Source organism: Anser brachyrhynchus, assembly GCF_964034855.1.
Source record: "Anser brachyrhynchus genome assembly, chromosome: 20".
NCBI classification, from domain to species: Eukaryota; Metazoa; Chordata; class Aves; order Anseriformes; family Anatidae; genus Anser; species Anser brachyrhynchus.
The window spans coordinates 385,525-406,906 of record NC_137713.1 but is presented as its reverse complement, the minus strand read 5'-3'; the positions used below and the strand labels follow the sequence as shown (position 1 = coordinate 406,906).

The 21,382-nt window shown below is 37.7% G+C and overlaps 1 protein-coding gene across 10 annotated transcripts in view; it reads left to right on the top strand.

The window, feature by feature from the left end:
- PITPNM3 (PITPNM family member 3) overlaps nucleotides 1-21,381 on the top strand; it is a 91,200-nt gene extending 69,819 nt beyond the window's left edge. For 8 of the 10 annotated variants that reach the window (XM_080562958.1, XM_080562956.1, XM_080562961.1 and 5 more), the window contains 9 exons: nucleotides 3,489-3,683; nucleotides 4,368-4,516; nucleotides 6,664-6,780; nucleotides 7,805-7,921; nucleotides 10,154-10,302; nucleotides 12,558-12,707; nucleotides 13,571-13,754; nucleotides 14,139-14,267; nucleotides 14,673-21,381. In XM_080562958.1, coding sequence (XP_080419084.1) covers nucleotides 3,489-3,683; nucleotides 4,368-4,516; nucleotides 6,664-6,780; nucleotides 7,805-7,921; nucleotides 10,154-10,302; nucleotides 12,558-12,707; nucleotides 13,571-13,754; nucleotides 14,139-14,267; nucleotides 14,673-14,981 — 1,499 coding nt within the window. In that variant the 3' untranslated portion in view covers nucleotides 14,982-21,381. The remainder of the gene's footprint in view (nucleotides 1-3,488; nucleotides 3,684-4,367; nucleotides 4,517-6,663; nucleotides 6,781-7,804; nucleotides 7,922-10,153; nucleotides 10,303-12,557; nucleotides 12,708-13,570; nucleotides 13,755-14,138; nucleotides 14,268-14,672) is intronic. The other 2 variants (XR_013941181.1, XM_080562960.1) reach the window with 2 other exon arrangements.
- Nucleotide 21,382: the final 1 nt, after the last annotated feature.

Genomic DNA, 21,382 nt, shown 5'->3' with positions numbered 1-21,382 from the left:
TTTCATGTCACTGAAGGATCTCATTCCCTGTTCCTTTTCTCATAAGAACAGATGGTTAATGGTTTTTTGTTGGTTGGTTAGTTTTGTTTTGTTTTAACTGTGAGGGCAAGGTACAAAGTTCAGATTGTGTTACAACACAGAGAAAGCCATGTTGTCTTGACTTCTATTGAACAGCACCTTTCTCAATTTTTGCCTATGCGACATTTAGTAATCAGAATGCTTTTGTGATCCTTTACTTTGTGACAGATCCCTGATTTGCCACCACTCGTGTCTTTTGACACCACTAGCATGTGAGATGTAATTTCTTTTTGCTTTGCTGCTTATGGCATGGGGAGGGTTAAAAATATGGTCACTGTGTTTACTGAAAACACCTGGTTTCAATCTACCCTACCTTTTAGACATTTGACATAGCAGAACTTAGATAATTTTCTTTACTATTTACACTTAATAAAGAGTCTTTGAGCTTCTGTCACGTTTTGTTTTGCAGCACAATTGAAATAAATGCAAATTTCTTCTCTTGCAAAGTTCTATTTATAAGGAATATGTAGGATTGCCAGCTGGTATGCTTCATTATGGGTAGACAGAAGTCAAGGTCTAAAAGCACTGTATTTCTCTGATTGTATATAGAGAAAATAATGAATTGTTAATTTTGTCTGGAGATGGTTACTGAATTGCCTGGCCGTGAGGAAGTTGCTTTGCCTCTTTGTCTTTGCTGCAACTATCATAATTACCCAAGCTGAGACTTTGTAAAATGATCTGCCTTTATTATCAAGCTTGATAAGTAAAAATAAAGTTAGACTAGTAATAAGACCCTATAATGATAAGTGATAATAGCCTCTAAAGGCTCTTAAAGAGCCTTTAGATCAGATCTTTGGAGCCTTTAACCTCAAATTCTGAGTCATGTGATACTCAGATTCATGAGAAAGATTGTTTTTGGAGGGAAATGTCTTTTTCAGTTACTTAAATGGAAGAATAATGGAAATTGTCCTCCTTTACAATTCAACAAAAACCCGTCCTTCAGAGATGAAGGCGGACTGCCTTACCTGCGTAACATAAAGATGATTTAGGAAATATGAGAGAAAGGCATTTTTGGCAGTTTTCTTCCAGTTTATTGATTTGGTCTCTTCAGAAGAAGAATGGTTACTCGAAATAAAAGTATTAGGAAATAAACAAATTACAAACCCCAGATTCTTATTGAGCAGTTGGTAAGCCAGCCAATAATTTGGAAAAGTCAAACAGTGTGTTGGCTGACAACGTTTTCCATTTTGTGCAAAGTTATTGTTTTTAATTCTCTCTCCATCTCCATTTTTGTGGGAATGAAGAACTGAATCTCAAACTTTTGAAAAGTTCTAACAGAGGAGGAAGGATTGGATTATAGTCAATTTACAGTAGTTTCAGTAGAGCAACAACAATTCGGAGGTAGAGAATTTTAAAAGGCACAACAACCCTTTTTATTGAAGTGAATTTTTTAGCACCAGAGAGGGGAAGCAGAAAGTATGTGTCAGAAAACTGCCAACCACAAGCACTTTCTGGAGGTGTCATTTGTTTTTAGCTCTCATTTACAGAATTTATTGCACTTTCTGTGGAATTTCCTGCTGATTGCAGTTTGGTTCAGGTTACTGGTTCAGATAGACCACTAACAGAGTGCATCTTCCTTGTTCCTTACTCCATATGTCTGTGGATTCTACTGCTCTATCAGCTCTTCAGTGAGCTGATTTGCTGTGATACTTCAGGCCAACGTGGTTTGGAGTTTGTTGTCAGAAGGGCTAAGTGCATACTGGTTCAGTGTTAGAATGACATAGAATAGAACTTTTACTTCTTTGTACCTCTTGTTTTGCTACAAAGAGCATATAATATCTCCCCATCTTAGGAGGTAAGTTATAAGAAAGCAGCACTGTTTTTAATTTTCAGTTGTCTGCGTTAGAGGTTATGGTTTGCCTGAGACAAGGGAAGTAATAAGATTGTACTTCCATCTTTTTTACCTCCATTAATCTTTCCTATAGCCACACATAACTTTCCTTGTTGTGTGGCGTCAGAAAGATTCCTTTGAAAGAACAGTTCATTGCAGTTATTTTTCTTAATGAAACTCAAAATACATATTTCCATGGAAAAAATGATTGAATACATTCTTTTGAAACTTTATACCAATCATGAAGTGTTAGAATTTAATTGCTTCTCTGGTTCAATCTGGTCCATCTCCTTGTGTTGTCTCATGCAGTTGAGATATTCAGGCTTATGTCAAAACAAGACAGAACCTTTCCAGCCATGTCTGCTTTTTGGAAGGGATGAATTTGTAGGGAGCTATGAAGCTATTCCTTTTCATTCAATGCTGACAAGTTTTAACAGTTCTGATGTCTATAGATACTTATACTCCCAGTGTATTTTTGTAAGCAATGATGTTACTGTAAACAACTTTTATGTTTAAAGTCTTAAAAAATCCTGTTGTGTTCTCCTCTGTGCGCCATTGAGGTATCCTTTGCACTAAGAGTTGGTAACACTTGAAAAGTTGGAAGAGAAACTTACCCCAGGCCTCTACTTTGTAAAGAAATGTATGACGTAGTCCCTAACCCATGGCCACATGAAAGATGAGCACAGTGTGATCAGTTGTCTGAATGGGACTGAAAAATGCTCAGGAATAGAGCAATATGTCGTCAAGGTCCCTCTGCTTTCTTTTTTATCGTGTGCATTGAACTGCTTCCCCTTTTCCCTTTGTTCACTACATTTTAATCTCTCCAAGAGGTTTGTTCTCTGAAAAAACTATAGAGGAGTCAGCTGCTTTTGATGTGCACTTTGCTGTACATCCTGTCTCACAGATACCTTGTGAAGCTTCTGCCTTTGCTGGGTGCAGCAGAGATGTGCAGGCTACATCAGTAATACTTTTATTTAAATGCACATCTGTTCTTTGAACACCTCAGGAGCGTTGCAGAACACCTCAGGATGAAAGCTTTCTTTTGTTTCATAAAGTAGAGGTGTTAGGCATGGCCCATAGCTCATCTGTCAGAGTGGCATGAATAAATGAGAATTCTGTTCCGTTTGTGAAGATGCAAATCAGTAGATAAACTCTCTGAACGCTCTCTTTCTCAAGTCGTTTCGCTCACCTCAGGAAAACAAGAGGAGTGTCACAGACTCCAAGGGTTGCATAGCTCGTCTCAGAGAGTGACTTTAAAATAGGCAAGGTTGAGTGGGAAGCAGCCTCCCAACAGCACTACTCATTTTGGAAGATCTTACTTAGCTGCCACTGCATTTTTATGGCAGTAGGGTATGCTTTCTCCATTTAGTTGTGCTGTCTCATGCTGCCCTTCTCACTCTGAAGGAGTTTCATCTGTGGTTATTAAATCTGATGTTGTTAAGGAAAATGATAATTAGCTTTATATTTTAAAAATATGTGTTTCAAAAATAATTTCAAAGCCATGTTGTTCATCCCATTGTTTTTTTGTTGGTGGTGGTGGCTGTTTTTTTGTTTTGTTTTTCATTTCTGTGACCTGCAGGTGATGCCATCCAAAACCACAGTGCTCTGTTCCTTGAGAACAGCTCTTTGAATATAACTCTTGCTCAGGAGAGTCCTGAATCTCCAAACGCATCTAATCAACCACAAGGAAAAGAGAGAAAGTTGAGCTTGGCCAGCACAAACAGCGAAAACTCAGGGTCAACAGAGAGCTTGCCATCAGCATACTTCACCAACAGTGAGTGAAGCCTAGTGACTTGCGCTGTCTGATATAGCAAATGCCCTTTCCCTATATCCTTTCTGTGGAAAACTATTATGAAAAGGAAAATAACTTACTTGGAAATTTGGGGAGAATGAGAACAGCCTAAGTTGCTGTGGTTTTAAGTAACACAATTTAACTTCCTTTTTCTGTTTGTAATAATTTAGATAAAGTAATAGAAGTGAAGTCACAATTCTATATTAAAATGGCACTTGGAAATAGTTATTACTGGTTTCATACTAACTTGGGTTTAGAAGCATGGTCCAGGCATGAAGAAATATAGATAGATAAGAATTGTTACTCATAACTATTAAGTGCTATAGATCATTATATTCTCCTGTTACAGACTGTAGACACATATCAATACTGGTCTTTCACTGTACATTTTCCATGGACCAGGAAGCAAAGGGAATCATGGAAAGGTAACCTCTGCTTCCCAAAACTTGGAGGGCTGTTTTGACTGCAGACATTTAAGGGATTATGCAGTCAGTGAAAACAGTACATTTGTGTTTGATTGATGCCTTTAACAGACTCTAAATGTCAGGATTAAAAAAGCAGAGGATTTTATTTTGTTATCTAGCTTAAACACAGAAACAGCAAGAGATTTGCTAAGATATCTTTTAGAAATGTGATACTTTTTTTTTCTTTTGTTTTATTTTGTAGTTACTGCAAAGTGGTGGGGAACAAAACGAATTGATTATGCCTTGTATTGTCCAGATGTACTGACAGCATTTCCAACTGTGGCCCTGCCACATCTCTTCCATGCCAGTTACTGGGAATCAACAGACGTTGTGGCATTCATTTTGAGACAGGTGGTTGATCTCTTTCTTTCTCTCTCTACAGCAAATATCCCTCTCAAAATTAGAGGGAATAAGGAAAAATTAGGAGACTGAAAATGAAGTGTGTAAGAAAAAACAGTTGCTTAGCAGTCTCTCCTGTAACTGTACTAGTGTATTTACAGGCATTGTGTGCACTGTCTTCTCAGAAATTATTTCTGAGGCATATGATGAGTCTCTTGTTCCTACTGTTCCAGTATTTAGACAGCAGCTGTGAGTGACGTAGAGTTAATCCATGTTCTGATCTCTAGAGAAGGTCATGAGGCTGAGAAATCTCACCTGGGTTGAAAAAAATTTAGTGGATTTGAATGTGACCTTCAGGATAAGTGGCCCACCAAGAAACCAACGTCCCTCCCCTAGAAGCTAGTTACAAGCACTTTAATTTGTATTAACTCACGAATCAGTGTATTTTTTACATCCAGTGAATGATGAAATGATGTTTTTAATTGATGAAATTCTAAGACTCCTTCAGCCTCTCACTGTCCTTTCAAAGCATCCTTTGGTATATCTAATTCCATTCAAAACGTAATAAACTTTGTTTAAGAACTAGTGTCACCAAAATCAATGCAAAGCAAAAGCTTTTTATGGGTTTTTCATGAATCAGAACAGCCTCCAGAACAGGAATCTTATTTGTTGTTCATCTAAAAGCAGAGAAGTTTCTTCTGGAAGTGTCAGGATGCAGATACCTGCTTTATTCTCCTGAAGGGTCTTAGATATTTGCATGTAGATGTTTCTGCTCTCCTTTGCAGCTTTCTTATAGCTCTTGTCATCTCTCTCAGGATTTTTTTTAACCTTGAGTCCATCAGAACATTCTTGCATATCACCTTTCAAATGCCTCCCTAAGCGTATTGCTGATACTTTTCTGTCAGCAATCATTCCTGCTTTATTATCCCTGCTTTCTGTTCATCCATATTAAGTTGCAGTGTTTTGTCTTATCTAGCCTTATATGTACATTCACACATTTGGAACGTTCCTCTAAAGCAATATGTGAACTTATAACACTACATAAAGGACTGGTTAATTTCAGCAAATGATGGACATTCTGCCTTGCTGCCTGTTAAGGTTAAGGCTAGTGATTCATAAATGCCCTATAGGCATATATTTCCTATATATGCCCTCTGGTGAATGGAATTTATGACATTTTTTTTAAAAAACACACTGGCCTCCCAGCCTTACTCTGATCCGTTGCAAGCCAATTGCTTTTCTATGGCTGAATGCAACAGAATTTTACTTGATGGACTTCACATCAGACAGCTTTCAAAGGGATTTCAGGCCACCATTCCAGATGGCACCAGGGTTGGAAAACTTCAGCATAGAAAGCCAACTGTCCAACTTGATTCATTTTCTGCTAGCATGTGAAAGATACAGACAAAGCCATTTCTCATTCAAACTGAACTAGCCTCAAGCTGTCCCTGGTCCCATTATGGAAGCTGCAAGCCATGTCTTGCTGAAATTTGTGGGTTGGCTCTAATATATGAGTTGAACACACAAATTTTTTTGGTTAAGTGTGTGATATTTAGGTCATAAGGAAATGTAGCTTGCATGATGTGAAAGGGTTCTGCATGTTCACAAACTATAGTCCTTTTACCTTCAGATTAAACCATGTTACCAGCCTCAAGCCAAATCCCGTTCCTGTTCCCTACTGCAGTGGTGAGTAATAGCCAGAAGGCAATAGGAAACATTGTCTGGGCCTATGAGTAGAAAATCGTTACAGATAGAGTCAGGAATCTGACCTCTGCTCAATAAAGGGCATTAACAAGTACTTCCATGGTCTTAAGGAGCCTTAGTGACTTTGCAGACAATGAGGAGAGAGTGTCTCTTGATATCATCCTAATGTTTGTGTGGTTCGGGGAAGGATTTGAATGTAAAACAATGTGCATGCTGTGGTGTGAATGGAAAAGCTGTTCAATAAGGACCTGAGCTTAATCGTATAGACAAATAAAATGCTTTCACTCTTTTGGCCAGCATTTAATGTGAACATATGGTCTGTGCATCTTTCTGCTCTGCTTGTGCTATCTGCTCTGCAGCGTCATTCAGCAGGGGCGGCAGTGTACTCCTTTCCTTGCCAATTACAGGACTCTCCAAGCAACACATGGTTTATTAAAACATTAATATCATTTCAGGTGATGAGGTATGAAAATGTAAATTTCAAGGAGAACAACAGCCTGGATCCAGCAACACTAAGCCCATCTAATCCACGAGAAAAATGGCTACGTAAAAGGACACATGTCAAATTGAGAGTAAGTATAAATCTGGATATCCATGGCAGCTATAGAAATTGGGTTTGGTAGCAATTTAAATGGAGTCTAATCTCCTAAAATGTGAATTTTACATAACTGAAAACTTTTAACATAATCCAGAGACAAATAAATTAACAGTTAGGAAATAGGAACAATTTATTCTTGGTTTATTATTACACATTGGGAGAAAGTGTATTTCTTTCTTTAAATAACTGAAGGGCCTTACATTTCAGTTAAGCAAAGAGGTTGCTCTTCTATTTTCTTGTACAATAAATGGATCTATGACCCAAGAAAACATGTTTTCTTTCTTTAGATGCCACTTCAATTACAAGTATCAAATAAAGGCTTAAATAATAAATACATAAAATTTATGACTTGAGAAATTTCTTTTGGATGTCACTGAAATCCGTAGCAAAATTACGCTGTTAATTTTTAGACAATTTTTTAGCAAGTTTTGAATGCCGCTATAAGTACTGATAAGGATTTGTTGTGCTCCAGAGCATAAGTGCATACCAGGGTTAAATATGACAGTCAGTAAAAGCTTGTGTCCAGACTGTGCTAAAAATGTATTATCAGTTTGTAAGATGTGCCAAGTTGCAGATATTCTTCCCATTCATCAGTTAAAACTTTCTTGGGGGAGGATTGCTTGTTTTTTAGTGTGAAAAATTAGAGCTACTGAAAATAAGTGAAAGTGCCTCATAAAATGAATGTTTTGCATGTAATTATGTGGATCTATGGCACCACTTGTTCTGAAAGGTAATTGGCATTTACTTTAAACGTACGCTCTTATTTGGTCATCTTGTGTGTCCTCAACAGAATCTCTATTCAGAAATGCGCCATTAATGGGATCTTGGCCATTCCTGAAAGCCCAGTTTTGATGGGTACTCTAAGGTGCACTGAGATGTACCTCAAACACACTGTCTTGGACTGTGTTTTCTGTGTAACTGTTCATAACAACATAATAGAGACAATAGCCTTACTACAGAAGAAAACTCTACCCTCCCACCTTTTGCTCTCATTTTAGAATGTGACTGCTAATCATCGAGCTAATGACATCATTGCAGTAGAAGATGGTCCTCAGATACTAGTTGGGCGCTTTATGTATGGGCCTCTGGACATGGTAGCTTTAACAGGTGAAAAGGTAAAATCTGAGTATCCTGTTTCCTTATTTTTCTAAAATAAGTGTTTACTAGAAATAGTTGTTGAATGTAATACACATGTAGTTCATAGTACCAAAGAAAGTCTTACAGTGAGGGGGATTACGTCACTAGTCTCCCACCACTTCAACAAAAATATGCTGTAAGCACGCTCTCTGGATAGCTGACATTTTTCCCAGCTATCATCTTTTTTACGTGATGCTGGCCATCTCCTCTTGTTACTGAAAAGTATGCTGGGCAGCCATTTCTGAATCCATCATCTGTTTACACCACCTACTGCAGAAAATTAACTTGTTGAGGAAGGACAAAAAAAGAATTTATTAACAGTTGGCAAATCACTAGAAGAAAAATGTACATCTTCCTTTCAAGGTAAGACAAGTGGATAAAGGAATAGTGATGCTGTAGGTTAGGTTGCTATTGTTTCTCACATACATGGAAGAGTAAAGATTAGTTGTGGAATTGAAGAAGTAATGTGCCACGGTTGGAATCGTCTGTGCTCCTAACACTGCCTGCAGCAGCCAGGCTTAAAACTAGCAAAGCCAAACATTAAGTGAACTCTTTGTTCATATTCAATAGACTGTAAGAGCTTTTATGGAAATTAGCAGAGCATTATTGCTGAACTGAGGGTAAAACTGAAGCTTGGAGGCTTCGCTTTGCTTGTTCTGTGGGTGGCCCATGCTGCTAAGGTGATGCATTAACCTCATGCTGGGTTGAGCATTCAGCTTCATGCTTTTCAACATTGGGCAGTTTACTTTTAGAGCAGTCTGCACTTAAATAATGACTCTGATAACAGCTTTATGTATGGTAAATCTCCCTTGTTCTCCATCTCCTTTTGCACTGTTTAGGAAACTGGCTATGGAAAGACATCTGCTGCCTACCTTTTTTCATGTTACTAAGCAGGAAGTGGTATTTCCGGTAGAAAAACCTAAGGATCGTGGTGCCATGCATTAGAGATGATCCTCTCACTGTTGCAAATGTACTCAGGCTTCTGGCTTCAACATATTGGAGTTAAGACGTTGGCTGAGTTACATATAAGCTAGATCTATTGCACTCAGCCAGAGTAAAGCTCTTGCTTTTGAGATCAACATTTACATTCTCACTCTCTGCCTACATCACAGTGAGATTATTGCTCTCTTCTTGGTATGTTAAATTTTCAGAGGTAATTGGAAAAAAAACACAAAACTTTAGTGAAAGACAGGAATCTGTCAAAATTGTGTTATATAGTGCATTTGGAAGCCTTGACCAGCGTCTTCGAGTTGATAGTCTAGACTGCATCATTCAACTGAATTGCTTCCATCCCTAGCAGAGACCTCACTGTAAAATGTTTTCCATTCAGCCTCAGCCATAGAGAACTTGAGTGATATCTGTCTGAAATACAGTTCATGTGACAAAGAACTCTTCTACAGTCACAAAAGCTATGTCAGCTGCTGCTGTGTGTTGGCTTGAAATACAGGATACAATATCCCGTACCTCTGTGACTGCTGGGCTTCATCAGTTAACTCCACAAGACTTAAGTGATGTGCTGCTTCTAAGATGCTATTGCAGTATTCAGCATGCCTTGTATTGGTACAAATTGAACTATCATCATGGGTAATGGTTATACTTTTAAGACAATCACTGCTTCAATCTTGTCCCATTGTTGTTTTGTTGTGGTCGTTGTTTTGTTTTTTGGCTGTTTTGTTTTGTTTTAAAAAACACCTGAAAGCATCCCCATCACTTGAGTGACTCAAGTTGAAGAAAAACACTGATGAAACCTCTTCAGGGAAAAAAATCTTGATAATTTGAGGTGTTCAGGCTTTTCGTTTGAAAGCAATGTTATGATTTGAGAAAGATTTCATCTTTTAATAACCGTCTGATTTTTTTCCCTTTTGTAGGTTTAATATGCAAAAACTTAATACACACACAAGCTGAAATGATCTTTTTTCTAGTTTGATGTTCCTCCTGAAGTCCTGAGCTCTCTATACTCTTGACATTGGCAGTGCTAAGATGGGTGCTTTAAATGGTCAAAGCAACAATAAACTCTTGTACTGTGTGTTAGGAAACATTTCTAATTGAGAGGACCCTCTATGAAGTTTTTATTGAGTTTTAAGGTTCCTTGAAACTTCTTTGTTAGCTTTTGGTACAAGACACAATTGGAGATACTAATGGGATTTAGGCTTGGCAGGTTTTGTGTGATAGTAGGCACCCTCTGTGTACCTGTTGTATTGTTTTTGCAGGTTGATATCTTCATAATGACTGAGCCATCTTCGGGTAGATGGGTGTACTTTGACACAGAGATATCCAACAGCAGTGGCCGGATATCCTACAGCATACCCAAACAAAAGAGATTGAGAGTTGGTGTGTATCCCATCAAAATGGTGGTCAGGTAATAACTCTACGCTGGAACTACAGGTGTGATGGGCTCTTGTGATCAGGAAGACATCGACACGTATAAGATTGAAGTGTGTATGGAGGGGGAATTTGGTCAGTTCTATATTATACAACAGATTTCTGTGTGGCCTTAGGCAGATAATTCAATTTATTTGTGCCTCAGCAGTCCAGTGACAAATGTAATTATTTTTCTTCGTCTTCTTGCTGTGTTATCAGTTTAGATTTGAAACAGTGGTCATCTGTTTACTGGCCAGCTTACAGGTGTCCAGCCCAATGGGTCTTATCTATCCTTCCTACAACACAAAACTTCACCATAATTCAATTTAGTGCAAAATAAGATGACTGGATGACTAATCAGTTTTCTTATGGCAAGAGTGTATGATTTGGGTTATTTCAGAGCTTCTTCATTGAGGAAAAGATTGCTGAAAGGTATGGCTTCATGTTCTTCAAGCCAATAAGAAGCTTTTGTTGTTGAAATTAACAGTAGAGGATCTACTGTCTTATTCGCAGCCAGCAATTTCTGTGTTGATAGCAGGCTAATTGAAAGAGTCGCCTTAATTCTGTACGTAAGAACAGTTTTATTCTAAACCGGGGGGAAAAACAGTATCTCAGAGTAACATTTTATTGAAGTCAACTCTCCTGGTTTTCCTGTATTTGAAAAAAACACTATGTTAAGTCACGTATAAAAAATGAAAATGTGTGAAATAAGATTTGTTGGCATAGGTGCACGACTAGGGTAGCTGTGCTTTTAAAAATTCTGATGTTTAATTCCTATGCTGAATTAAAATAAATAAATAAATAACATTAATTTAATATTGCACTTAGAATTAAATCACATACCCAAGTAGCAAATAGTTTTACAGCTTTCTTTGAGTCTCTACTTCGGAGGCACAGAGTGATGAATTCAGTTGAAACAGAACATGACATTATCCACCCATAATCAAGTGCAAAGTCAATTTACAGTCTTGTGTAGTGCTAATGGAGGAAGAAATATTTTACTTCACTGTAGTATAACAAGCCATCAATTTATGAAAAGACAGTTATATGAACACAAATTAAGGTGTACTGGGAAGCTAAGTTCCCATGGGCATTTAGACTGCAGGAATGAGTTTCAAACAGGAATGAGAGTTGTCCTGTCTTTGCCTGTTAAGCCATAATGTAATGTTCACATATTTTAAGAATCTTCATCATCGTATATAAATTTCTATATCATACAGTGATCATCTTTTTAAAGGAAGGACAGTGTGGTCTTCGGATTACATTTTTTTAAGGACCATGATATCGTGGAACGATAAGACTTTGGATCACTTCGTGCTTTATTAGAGTCCAGACCTCTTGGGGAGGTCATCATGAACAGAAGATGGCATGGCATCTCACATGCCTTTCTATATGAAAAGACAACTGCAATTGCATTTTTCTTTTGGTTTGGTTTTGTTTAGGGGTAGGTTATTTTGGTTTGTTTTACTTTTCTGGATTGGCATTTCCATTGCAATTTGCAATGCTAGAGAGATGGGTAATGCTAATATTATCCTAATGTTTATTTAGTGGAGAAAAGCTGATAGTTATAAGCAGAAAGATGCCAATAAAAGGTACATATCAGTTCTTCCCTTGTAATTTCTGAGAATTTGCCAGTAATTGTGAACTGTTGGGAAAAAAAAAAGGTTGCTAATTTCTGCCAGGAGAGGTTTAGGTTGGATATTAGGAAGAACTTCTTTACTGAAAAGGTTGTTAGGCATTGGAATGGGCTGCCCAGGGTAGTGGTTGAGTCACCATCCCTGGAGGTCTTTAAAAGACGTTTAGATGTAGAGGTCAGTGATATGGTTTAGTGGAGGACTTGTTGATATTAGGTCAGAGGTTGGACTAGGTGATCTTGGAGGTCTCTTCCAACCTAGATGATTCTGTGATTCTGTGCGCTATGTAGATCCACAGAGAATTCGCGTATTATCTATGTGTATATATAGACAGATAGAGTCCAAAGTTTGAGTTCTTGAGGCGCTTTTTTTTTTTTTTTTGAATTGTTTTATGTATTTGTACAAATGCAATTTCTTATTAAAGTCAGCTTCCAAATTTTTTTTTGGAAAGCTATTTCCTAAAAGTTTAGGTTTTAATTGCCACACATAGGACTGAAATCAGAATACCTACTTGACAGAGATATTTGAAACTGCAGATCTAGACAGTCCTTAACTAGAATGTGCAGAAAATATTCTCACACCATGCTTGTAAAAAGTATTTATTCCTTTGGCTCTCCAGAGGGGACCAGAGCAGTGCCACAAGCTATCTGACTGTGCTTCCCCGAGGAATGGAATGTGTTGTGTTCAGCATTGATGGTTCATTTGCAGCAAGTGTTTCAATTATGGGAAGTGATCCCAAAGTCCGAGCTGGGGCTGTTGATGTTGTCAGGTAAGTGAAGTTTGCATGGTTCGTTTTCTCAATCTCTGACTTTTCTGTTTGAACGCAATAGGAGGGAACAGGACAGGATATATAATTTTTAAACTAAATATGCAAAAATTCTTTAAAGGCTAGAAGGCTTTGCAGGTATGTTTCTGTATTTTCTTGGACAACAGGCCTGCCTGATTTTCAGAGGAATCTTAGAATGCTATGGTTTACTTGGAAATTTGTAGTTTAAGTTGGATAAAGATTGAAAATTGCATATTCAAATGAACATGGTGTTAAAGTGTGAGTAATTAATTAATAATGATTCCAATTGTTACAGTGGTTAGCAAAGAATGTATTTTGTGTTTCACTAACTTCAAGTAAGGACATACTTTTGCTCCAGAAATACCAAGCACCGTGAGCATAGGAATGTTTTATGGATGAAAAGTCAGAATGCTTTTAATTAATTCTTGCAAGTCTGTTAACGCTGCACTGGGTGAGGAAATACAACTCACATTTTGGAATTCAGAGATGCCAGTTTTCAAGGATTTTCCATTCCCTTCATTTGAAATGACAGAATCTTGCAATACATTTCAAAGGTAGCAGGACGTGAGGTGCAGTAAAAGGGACTATTCTAAATACGTTTTTAAATAGCTATTATGTTTTACATAACATATTGTATGAGACTATCACTTGCTTTATGCCATCTCCCTCAAGATGTAGAGATAATTGCATAATTTCTCACTAGGAGCAGACATGGTGCTTTCTACCTGTTGAAGGGTCACGTCTGATTTCTAACTGGATCCATGCTGAGCAAAGAAATACTAACCTGTCTTTTGGGCGTTATTTCTTTTTCTGCATCTATGTAATTTATCTGTTGTTTCTGACAGACATTGGCAGGACCTGGGATATCTGATTATCTATATTACTGGCCGTCCAGATATGCAAAAGCAGCGTGTGGTTTCATGGTTGTCTCAACACAACTTCCCACAAGGAATGATCTTCTTCTCTGATGGACTTGTTCATGACCCACTGCGACAAAAGACTATTTTTCTACGGAATCTCATGCAAGAGGTACTAGAAAGCAGTTTATATCCTTGAAACCTTTTTCTAGAGAATGTCATTGACTGAACAGTAAATCCTACTGGCCATTATAAAGTATTTTTGCCGTTCCTCCTTTCTTTTCTTGCTTTTCAAAGAGTAGGAAATGCTAAATAAAATATCCAAAGGTACCTCCTGGCATATGATATTACAAATAAATTGATGAACTACTTATTCTTTCCTGTCTGCATATTTGTAATTCTGCTGGCATGCAGGCAAACAGATTTAGCTGTGTGTGGTTTACAGCATTGTTAACAGTGAGTTTGTCTGCTGCTTCAATGCAAGACAGGTGCCATCCTTGTAGTGCATGCTGTTCAATAGTCAGAGCGTTTACGTTGGAAGTAATATTTTTTTCAGTGCCACATCAAAATCTGTGCTGCATATGGTTCCATGAAGGATATTTCTGTTTACAATGTCTTGGCTCTGTCGCCATCCCAGATCTACATAGTTGGACGATCAACAAAGAAATACCAGGCACAGTGTCAAGTAAGTAACTGTTGCTGCTCAACCAGGAAGTCCTTGGGAGGAGTAGGGAAATGCATGTGTGTGAATGTATGCACGCGCACACATGTGCACGCACACGCAAGATAAAGAGCAGAGACAGTCTTTCAGAGAAAGAAGGGCAGTTTTGGTCTCAGATGAGGCATTTTCTGGCTGAGTGAATCATAAAGAGAATTGAATGGTCACAGGTTGTATCTGCAAGTGCATGCGTTGCATATTGCTGAACAACAAAAATGGAACAATTCACTGAAATTAAAAGGGAGAGGAGACACATTAATTCTTTTATATATATCTAACTACATTACCAAAGATAGGAACTGAACTCCTCATAGAGCTCATGGGTTGAGGCAGCAGTAATTTGTCACTCTCTTTCTTTCCTTCCTGTTTCAGTTCCTCAGTGAGGGTTATGCAGCCCACTTGGCCTCACTGGAGTTCAGTCTTCATTCACGACCCAAAAAGAACAACTCTCGGATGATCTTGAGAAAAGGCAGCTTTGGCCTTCACTCCCAACCTGAGTTTTTGCGCAAGAGAAACCACCTCCGCAGGACTATGTCTGTGCAGCAACCTGACCCACCTTCTTCAAACCCCAAACCAGAGCGTGCCCAGAGCCAGCCCGAATCAGACAAAGATCATGACAGACATTTGCCCTCCGTTGCTTGGGTTAGAGGTGGAGTTCACAAGTTTGAATCTGTCCCCTAGGAAGCCTGGGGATGCAGATCTTGGATGCCACCCCCTTAAACTTGTAATCATGCCTCAAAGATAATATTTAGGCAGCTTCAAACTAGAAAATGTAGAGGGGAACCTGTACCTTGGAGTCGTTCCTGCTCTAGAAAATGCCTTCTTATACCAACCAGGGAACTTCCAGTTCGTTCCTCTTGACATGTTTATTGGGAAATTTTAAAACAATCTAAAACTATCGCAAGTGCTTAAAACATCAAAGCAACAGGAAAAAAAATCTTTGGTTATTTTGTACAATAGATACAATAAAATGTGCAATAAGAGAAAAAGCTGCAACAAGCTGTTTTTTATTCAAAAGAAGGATAGTGGTAGCAGCTAACTAGCTGCACCCAAAGCAGTATAAACAGTAGGTCCCATAGGTTACAGGGAAAGTTTGCACTTTAAACATTACTTTTATCTGCTGCCACTTCACTTTTGATAAAGAGATATATTTGCAAGGGAAGAGGAAGAGGGAATACAGTAATGGATAATCAGAATTTATACAGCAAGATGCTTGTTGGGTGCCTTTAACCCAGGCTATCCTTTCAGCTTACATTGTTGGTCAACGGACTCAGATATAGGCACTCATGTTGTCTGAAGTGCTGTACATCAAGTAATTTGGAGAACTCCACCTATGAACCAAATCATAAATGCTTTGTGTTAGAAATAAATGTCTCTGCCACGGTTTGAAGTAGTTAGTGTTGCTGTATACAAAGTGATGTGCAAGTGTACAAAAATCACATTGTTTTGTTGAACTTGGTGACTGTGCAAAATGTGTTAACTACTGTGAGTAAGGAGATGCCTCTGACCATCTAAGTCTGAAACACAGATCCTAAGACGGTAACCTAAAGGGAACTTTTTTACTAAAGGATCTGCAAACTTCAGGGCAATCAATTTTTCCATTATTCTAACTAGAAACTTTAAACTGGAGGAGGAAAAAGTGATAAATGCTAATGGAATTCCTGGGAGTAAATTATTTACCTTCTCATGCTTTACAGCAACTGCTGTGATAAGACAATCTGTAGCAGTCAGAATTACAGCGTGTGAGCTTCAGAGAATGGAGATGACAAATTACAGGTGCCAAGTAGACATTTTCCTACTGACTTAAATTTATCTCAGATCTCTCAATTAACTTATTGAAAGTAAAAATGTGTGAAGTTTTCTCTAGGTGATAATATTTCTAAACTAAATGTCATTAGTTTAACGTAGCTGCAGTTTGCAGCTTCTTTATGCAAATATTTCCACCAAACTATAAACTCACCAAGAGAACTTCCATGATAGAACTGATGCATGTTTCAAAACCTGCAATGAAGTTGCTAGTGCACAATTTTTTTTTTCCTTCAAAAATTAAAACTCCAGACTGTTGACCCTGAGAAAACTGGAAGTCAGTAGGGGGATTTGGTTTCTCCCCAACACACGCACTTTTGTGGAGTTGGAGGTTGTCATCCCCACCCTTTTACTTTCAGGTTTTCCTAGTCTGTAGCTGGAACAGAAAGAAGCCTGTTGATTAATGATTTCAAAGTTACTATGTAAAACAATAAAGGAATACAATAGAAAAGTATTCTGATGGTGCAGAAGGAAACCCAATAACTTCCTGTTAACATAAAAGTTTCAGTGTGCTTTTTGAAGGGCCTAGTAACGTGGCTTTTGACCTAAAAGGCAGCAAAGTAGCTTATAAATGAAAGTTGGGGGTTTTGTTTGTTTCTTTCTTTCTTTCTTGGTTTTAAGCTTATCACTTACCAAGATTATCAGTTACCTATTTCAAACTTCCTGAAAGATCTCTGGCACATCAGAAAGTTGTTCTTTTATAATGCTTCCTTTAAGGGAAGGAGTAATCGTTGCTGAAGATTTAGGAAAGCTATGAGAAGTTTGGTAGCTCACATTCATTAGGTAACTGCAATACAAGGGCTGGGGTTGTTATGCTCTGTTGGCAAGTCAGCCAGCTACAAAAGCTAAATGAAAGATCTCCACAAACTACATTGAAGCAGTCTTCAAGTTTACAAATGCTTTCCCAGTAGTGTCACACCTAGCTCTTTAACCCACAAATTTAGAGTAGTTTTCAGTGTTCTATCTTGACCCAATGTGTCTTTTATATACTGATCATTGTCCATTTCTTTTCCTGTCCTATACAGCTAGGAGACTGCACAAGTTAACACCAGACAGCAGGCTCCATGTCCCTCCAGTCAGTTCAGTGCTATCATAGGTACCAGAGCTGACAAGATGTTAGAGCAGTGAAGGCTACTTATTATAATGATGAAATTTTCTCTCTTGCTGCTTGTCTAGGAAAGAAAAAATCAAGTAGTAAAGAAAGATGCATGTCTCTTTATATCTGTGCTCCCTTCCTATGAAATGTATCTTGCTTTAACAGGTACCAAACAAAAAAGATGTCCTGAGTACATCCTCTGAAAAGACCAGCCACAGTAGCTCAGTCTCTGAACAGTAAATAATTGATACTGCAGAACAGTCTTTGTTTATTAGTCCCAGGGGACTGCCTTCTTTTTTCATATTGCACAATGACTGACAGAAAGTTTTGGCTCTTGACAGAGCAAGACAATAGAATATAGTTATTTCACACATGCTCCTGGTTGTTGTTTTTAAATAGGTGAGGGAGGTAATCCAAAGATGGTGGCATTCACAAGACAAATTTGAAATTTACGTAAGGGACCTAAAGGCAACATTGACTGCAAAATTTGAAGTTACTGTTTAAAAGAACTGGGTGTTGGGTAGCATGTCTTCTCAGAGTAATAACTGTGCCTGCTCTAGAGTTCAAAGCTAATGTTGCTTTAACTGTCTACCTCTACCAGGCAGAGACTCCAAAACCTATTTTTTTTTATTTAAGTTGCTAAGACCTACTTACTTTGAAAAGGGAGATCTGTGTGTAATTCTGTGATTGTCTTTAAAGGACTTAGGATTCTGAACACAAGGTTAGAGAAATCTCCCGGGTTACTGAAGTTTGTTTTACTCTTGCTAACACAATGGCATGTTGCAGGGAACCATGTCCTGAAAGCTCTCACTTTGTGTATTTCTGTTAATTTCTGGGTCACATTTACAGTAGTCATTGTGTTGGCTTCCCATAAGAATATTATGAACTAAAAGTATGGCTTTTCATAAGAATATTATGAACTAAAAGTAGTAAAACAAATGCTATTGTATGCTTGATTTAGTGGTAACAATTTCATAGTCTCTACACATCATACTGAAATTAAGCTGAAAATATTTTCCCTAACTTCATTTCATTTCATAAGGGTTTATGTGGCCCTTGCATAATACCAACAATACTTATTGCTCAGGGATTGAGTGGTTTATCTCCTGAACACATGCCTCCAACTGAGCACTTTGGTGAACAATGATACAGGCATCAGTTTGAAAGTTAAGACTTCATGCTAATTAGTAACTGAGCTTCTGAGACATCAGATGCAATTGTTTTGAAAGCACTAACCAATTGCCACTAAAATGGCACAAAACTTCTGTTGGAGATGGGACTATGAAAGATACTGTGATTTACTAGGCTGGTTCAACAAATACTCTGTGGCCATGGCTGGAGACCTCAAGTACTTCGAAACACTAGTTCCCCTCCTCCCCGCTCCCTCCCCCCCTTTTCCCCCCAGTCATTAGAAACACTAGTTTTACAGCATAACTTTTCAATGTTTTCTCTTGAAACATTGCCTTCTGATCAGTCTTGGTTTTATACTTTGTCCACGTGAAACTGCATGCAACAGTTCATTGGAATTCCCTTTGCAATTGGCCTTCAGTTTCACTTCTGCTTTCACAGAGGGATTATCAGTCCTCTTCATCAGGCCATTCACTGAGATTGAATTTGAACCTGCAGTCCTTTTTTATTTTCTGATTACTGAGCCTCATTGCTGCATTCTCTGTACAGTCAGCACTTTCTTAAACCTTATAGGCTGTGTAAGTGTTGAGGCATACACAGAATGGAAATGTTCAGAGAAGCTGTGGGTATTATGGGTGTCCAAGGAACACAAGCTAGACCCATCAATAGTTTTCAACACATATAGTGCCTCCAGTATGTTACAGAGAAGCACTTAATCTTTTGATCAACTTAGTGGAGGAGGCAGAAGCGAAACATAAAAGAAAAAGCTGTTATTCCATTTATTCAATTGGGTTCTGAAGCAGCAGTACAAGTCAGCACAGTACAAAGTAGACCACACCTGGAAGCACTTCCTTCTTTGCCCTGTTCATATATATCCGTTTTTAAATTACTGTATTCTGGAAAAAAAATAAAAAATAAAAAAATAAAAGCTGTGATTAATAGCAGTTTTAGACTTACCTGAGATATTGTGAAAACACAACTTCACACTGTGGTGTATTTTGTATGTATGTAGCTATTGAAAGCCAACCTAAGTGAAGTTCTGCTTTCAAAGCAAATTTGTAAGCTTTTTTTTTAAAAAAAAAATGGCTGTTTATTCAATTAAAAAAAAATGTATCTGAGTACACTAGTGCGCTTCAAACAGATTCTTGCTTGACTAAAGTATGCCTGTTTAGTTTTGTGGCATGGTTTATATCTATTTCTGCATAAAATTTTGTTAAGTGTAAAATTGACATGGCATTAACTATTCCTCTTGTTCCTTGGGGTTCATGAAAGCTGCCATTTTGATTTGTTTGGATGAAAATAGTCTTAATTCTTACAGATTGCTTCTCCTGAGCCTCTACTACTTAGGAAAGTCATTTCTAAACAAAGGTAAAACTTTTCACTTGTTATGTAGAAGTGCAGCTACCAGTAAACCACAGAGAAAGACATTTGACGCACCTTAATCTAATATTAAAATCCAGTGACATTTATCTTGAAGGTCCACCATTCTGCAAAATATCCTGTTTGCCTTTCTTAGGGAACAAGTTGTCCTATTTACACATTACAGGCTTAAGGCCAGAGCATGGCTGTGAATTTAAGCAAATACCCAATAGTTATTTCACGTTATTATGTATTTCACAGCATAAATTTAAAAAGAAAAAGTGAAATTTGTCCTTTTGTATTGTTTAATTTCTTAAATTTGTTAAAAACTTTAAGCATTTTTAATTATACGTGAAAACAACAGGTATTTTCAGCTTTAGAAAATTTTAACTGCAACAGTTGTTACTGAACAAATAGGATTTTCCTGTTTTTTCCCCTTTTGCAACAGAGAAGGTAAGTATGTTATAAAAGCGCTAGACAGTTCAAGTGTGGGCCCTTTTGTAATAATCTAATTGTTTTAATAATGAAGAGAAGAAGAGATTATACAATATAGTTTCATTTTTTTCTGATTAGAGCTTGAAATGTGGGATCTAAAATCAGGACTTCTGCATTGAATTGTTCATTTCAGGCACACAGGGGAGAAAGTTGCATTCTTCGTCCTCATCTGGAGCTGTCTCAGGATAGAAGTCCCTAAACACAAAAATTTCCAACTTACCTCCTCAGCGTCTGTAAGAGCAATGATTCCTCCTTGTCTGTTCATAGTTTCAGCAGAAATTGTAGTTTTAACAAGGTAATTTCACTTCAGTGCTGTTTAATCACTCAAGTGTAACTATAGGTTCCTACTGATGATCCTAAGTTCAGTCCCCCATTAAAAAAAAAAAAAAGTAATAATACATTTTTCTGGATGAAAAGAGCTCCTTTTTTTTCAGAACTAGGAAATGGCCTGGACCAGCTAGAATCCTGTGCTATGGACTCTGGAATTGAAGGTCAGGTGTTGGTATTTCTCTTTCCCTCATTTTAGACCAAGTCCAAGGTAAGGGGTTGATAGTTTATCCTCTATTTGTATTTATCCCAATAAGCTACCTTTGAAACTGGGTATCATTGTCTGGGGAGGGTGGAGGTGGTGGAAATATGAAACAACTCTGGCAGATAAGTTCCTATTTGTAAAATTGTACAGAACTTAGGGGGGAGAGGGAGGGCATAGAATAGAGAGGGAAGATTACTGTGACCTGCTGGGAGATGGGGTACCAGAGATCATAACACTAAAACATAATTTAAAAATCACAACTTTTATGGATAAGTTATTCTACAAGGACTGATGTAGGACCCAGAATGGCAGGCTTCTCACAGAACCCCAAGCCTTCTGTATAAACTTTTCTATTTGTGGGGAAGGGAAAGAGGCAGTCCTCTTATAACTGAATTCCTAAAAGGAAACAAAGTTGTACATGTTCTTTCAGTCTATAGTTTTATGAAGCGTATACTTTTAGATAACGTTTGTCAGTGAGAAGGTTCTATCTGGTGAAAAATGTTTATATTTCTTATGGCTGCCTTGTAAAGATTCAAAAATGTACAATAATGAATTTCTTAATATGAAATAAGGAGTAAGATTTCTACAACTGGTATAGATTTTGACGTGTGCTGGTTTTTAAAATCTTATATTAGCTACTAAAATAAAACTTTCCTTGCCTTTAAG